The sequence below is a fragment of the Cynara cardunculus genome (genome assembly GCF_001531365.2).
Source record: "Cynara cardunculus var. scolymus isolate 2C chromosome LG 12, CcrdV1, whole genome shotgun sequence".
NCBI lineage: Eukaryota > Viridiplantae > Streptophyta > Magnoliopsida > Asterales > Asteraceae > Cynara > Cynara cardunculus.
Window position 1 is genome coordinate 9,444,213 of NC_037539.1, and position 2,049 is coordinate 9,446,261.

Consider the following 2,049-nt stretch of genomic DNA (forward strand, 5'->3'; position numbering starts at 1 on the left):
TATTTTTCTCACACAATCCTTCACTTTAATCTCTAACAACAATCGCGTGGTTTGGATTTGAAACATCATACATATTGAGCGGACATGATCAAAAGAGAAGTGTATGATAAGCTTGATATCTTAGTAATATTTTAGTTATCTTTTCATTCTTGTCCTATTCTTATCCCATCTTGTTCCACCTATTTTGGTATAACAAGAAAAAAAAAACCTCTTTTGTCTCATGTTGTCTCACCTTGTCCTTGTCCTTGGCACATGTGACGCCAAATATAGGACAGTAAATTCTTGTTTTATCCCATGTTGTGCCAAACGTAGAACCGTAAGTTCTTGTTTTATCCCGTCGTGTCCAGTTCTGTCCCATTTACGAAATAAAACCTATATATGCGGTGTGTTTTCTGCAACTTGGATTTCTTCAGCCATCTAAGCCGCCAGGTGCATAGACCAGTCAAGATATGAGTGATAGTATTGGTAGAGAATTAAAAAATCAGATGACTTCCAATAATCGACGGCTAACTTTTCCTTTATATATGAGCAAATATCCTCCTGCCATCTTTCAATTACAGCAACTCCAGTTTCTATCTTACAGAACTAAAATTAAGGATGTCGATGCAACTTGATTCCAATTTGCACATCCTCGAGTTTATTCGAAACCATCTACTCTTTGATGATCTCTTGCAGACTTTTCCTGGCGATAATTACCAACATCCTTTTAGTTGTTCAAACTTTAACACCGATGAGCAGAGAGTTCTTGAAGGTTCACATGAATCATCCATAAGCATGGAAGAAAAGTCAAGCTTCTTTGCGGCAGTTTGTTCATCAAATTCATCGGATAGCTTGATTTGTCCAAATATTATGGATGATCAAGTTCAAGACTTGGTAAATCTGAATGATTTTAATATACCCAGCATTAATTTGGATGATCATGGTGTCGGAATTCATCCGGTCGCGAATTCATCTCATAGCCATCACAGCAACCCGCAAGTATTTCCAAACACCAATATAGAGTTGGCTGAAATTCCAACCATTTCCGAAGAAATCCAACCGGAGGTTTCTCCAGCCACTTTTACAAGCCTTCCCAGCATTAGTTATAGCACGGAGAGAGCTGTAAACAAGCCATTAAACTGGGATTTCTCAACGGGTCACGTGGTCGCGATCGGAGACGGAGTGGTTTCTGGTGACAAGGACAACCGAGCTCCACCAACTGTAAAGGAGGTTTTATCAGATGGGGTTGACAACCAAGCTCAAAGGCTACCATCGCTGCCAGGCATGAGGTACAGAGGGGTAAGACAACGTCCATGGGGAAAATTCACGGCTGAGATGCGAAATCCAGAAAAGAAAGGTTCGAGGTTGTGGCTAGGGACCTACGAGACCCCAGAAGAAGCAGCCATGGCGTATGATCGAGCCGCCTTTAAGCACCGTGGATCTCAAGCTTTGCTTAACTTCCCACATTTGATCGGCAAACACAAAGAAATCCCCAAAAAGTTGGTCACGAGAAAGAGATCTTCCACAACATTGGAGCCATCATCTTCTTCGTCATCTTCAGAGTCATCAAGAAACAAGAGTAGTAAGAGGAGGATAACTTGTGGTATCTAGTGTTACTAAAGCAACTGCTTTTGTCCAAAACTTGTTCATAATAACACATCATGAATTCTCGTTTACCAAAACTCTCTGAAAAATTAATGGATTACTAAAAATTTTGTTCTTTGATGCAATTTGTATACGAGATAATTTTATTAGATAATTTTAAAATATATATTCTTAAAGGTTATAACAGTAGAAATCACATTTTTCATTCCCTTTCTCACCCATAACCTCTACTTCAATAACATGATATTTATTAGGGGTATTCAAAAAACCCGTTAAACCGTTCAAACCTGTCGAACCAAATCAAACCGGATCGTTTTTGGCGGTTTGGTTTGGTTTGGAAAATAGGAAAACCGGACGAGCTGGTCCGGTCTACGGTCTGGAAACTTTTTTGGGCGGTTAATTTGGACCAAACCGACCGCCAAATATTATTTATTTTAGTTTAGCAAGACCAACTTTAACGTATGA

General features: G+C 39.4%; 1 protein-coding gene across 1 annotated transcript; it reads left to right on the top strand.

Annotated features, from left to right (window-relative positions):
- The first annotated feature begins 562 nt into the window (after window positions 1–562).
- LOC112523300 (ethylene-responsive transcription factor 2-like) lies at window positions 563–1,657 on the top strand. Its single transcript, XM_025132838.1, has one exon. It carries the CDS (start codon window positions 598–600, stop codon window positions 1,588–1,590), a length of 993 nt encoding a protein of 330 aa, XP_024988606.1. The 5' UTR covers window positions 563–597; the 3' UTR covers window positions 1,591–1,657.
- Window positions 1,658–2,049: the final 392 nt, after the last annotated feature.

Excerpts from the sequence above, each read along its gene's own strand:
- LOC112523300 (XM_025132838.1), top strand. The coding sequence starts at position 598 with ATGTCGATGCAACTTGATTCCAATTTGCACATCCTCGAGTTTATTCGA.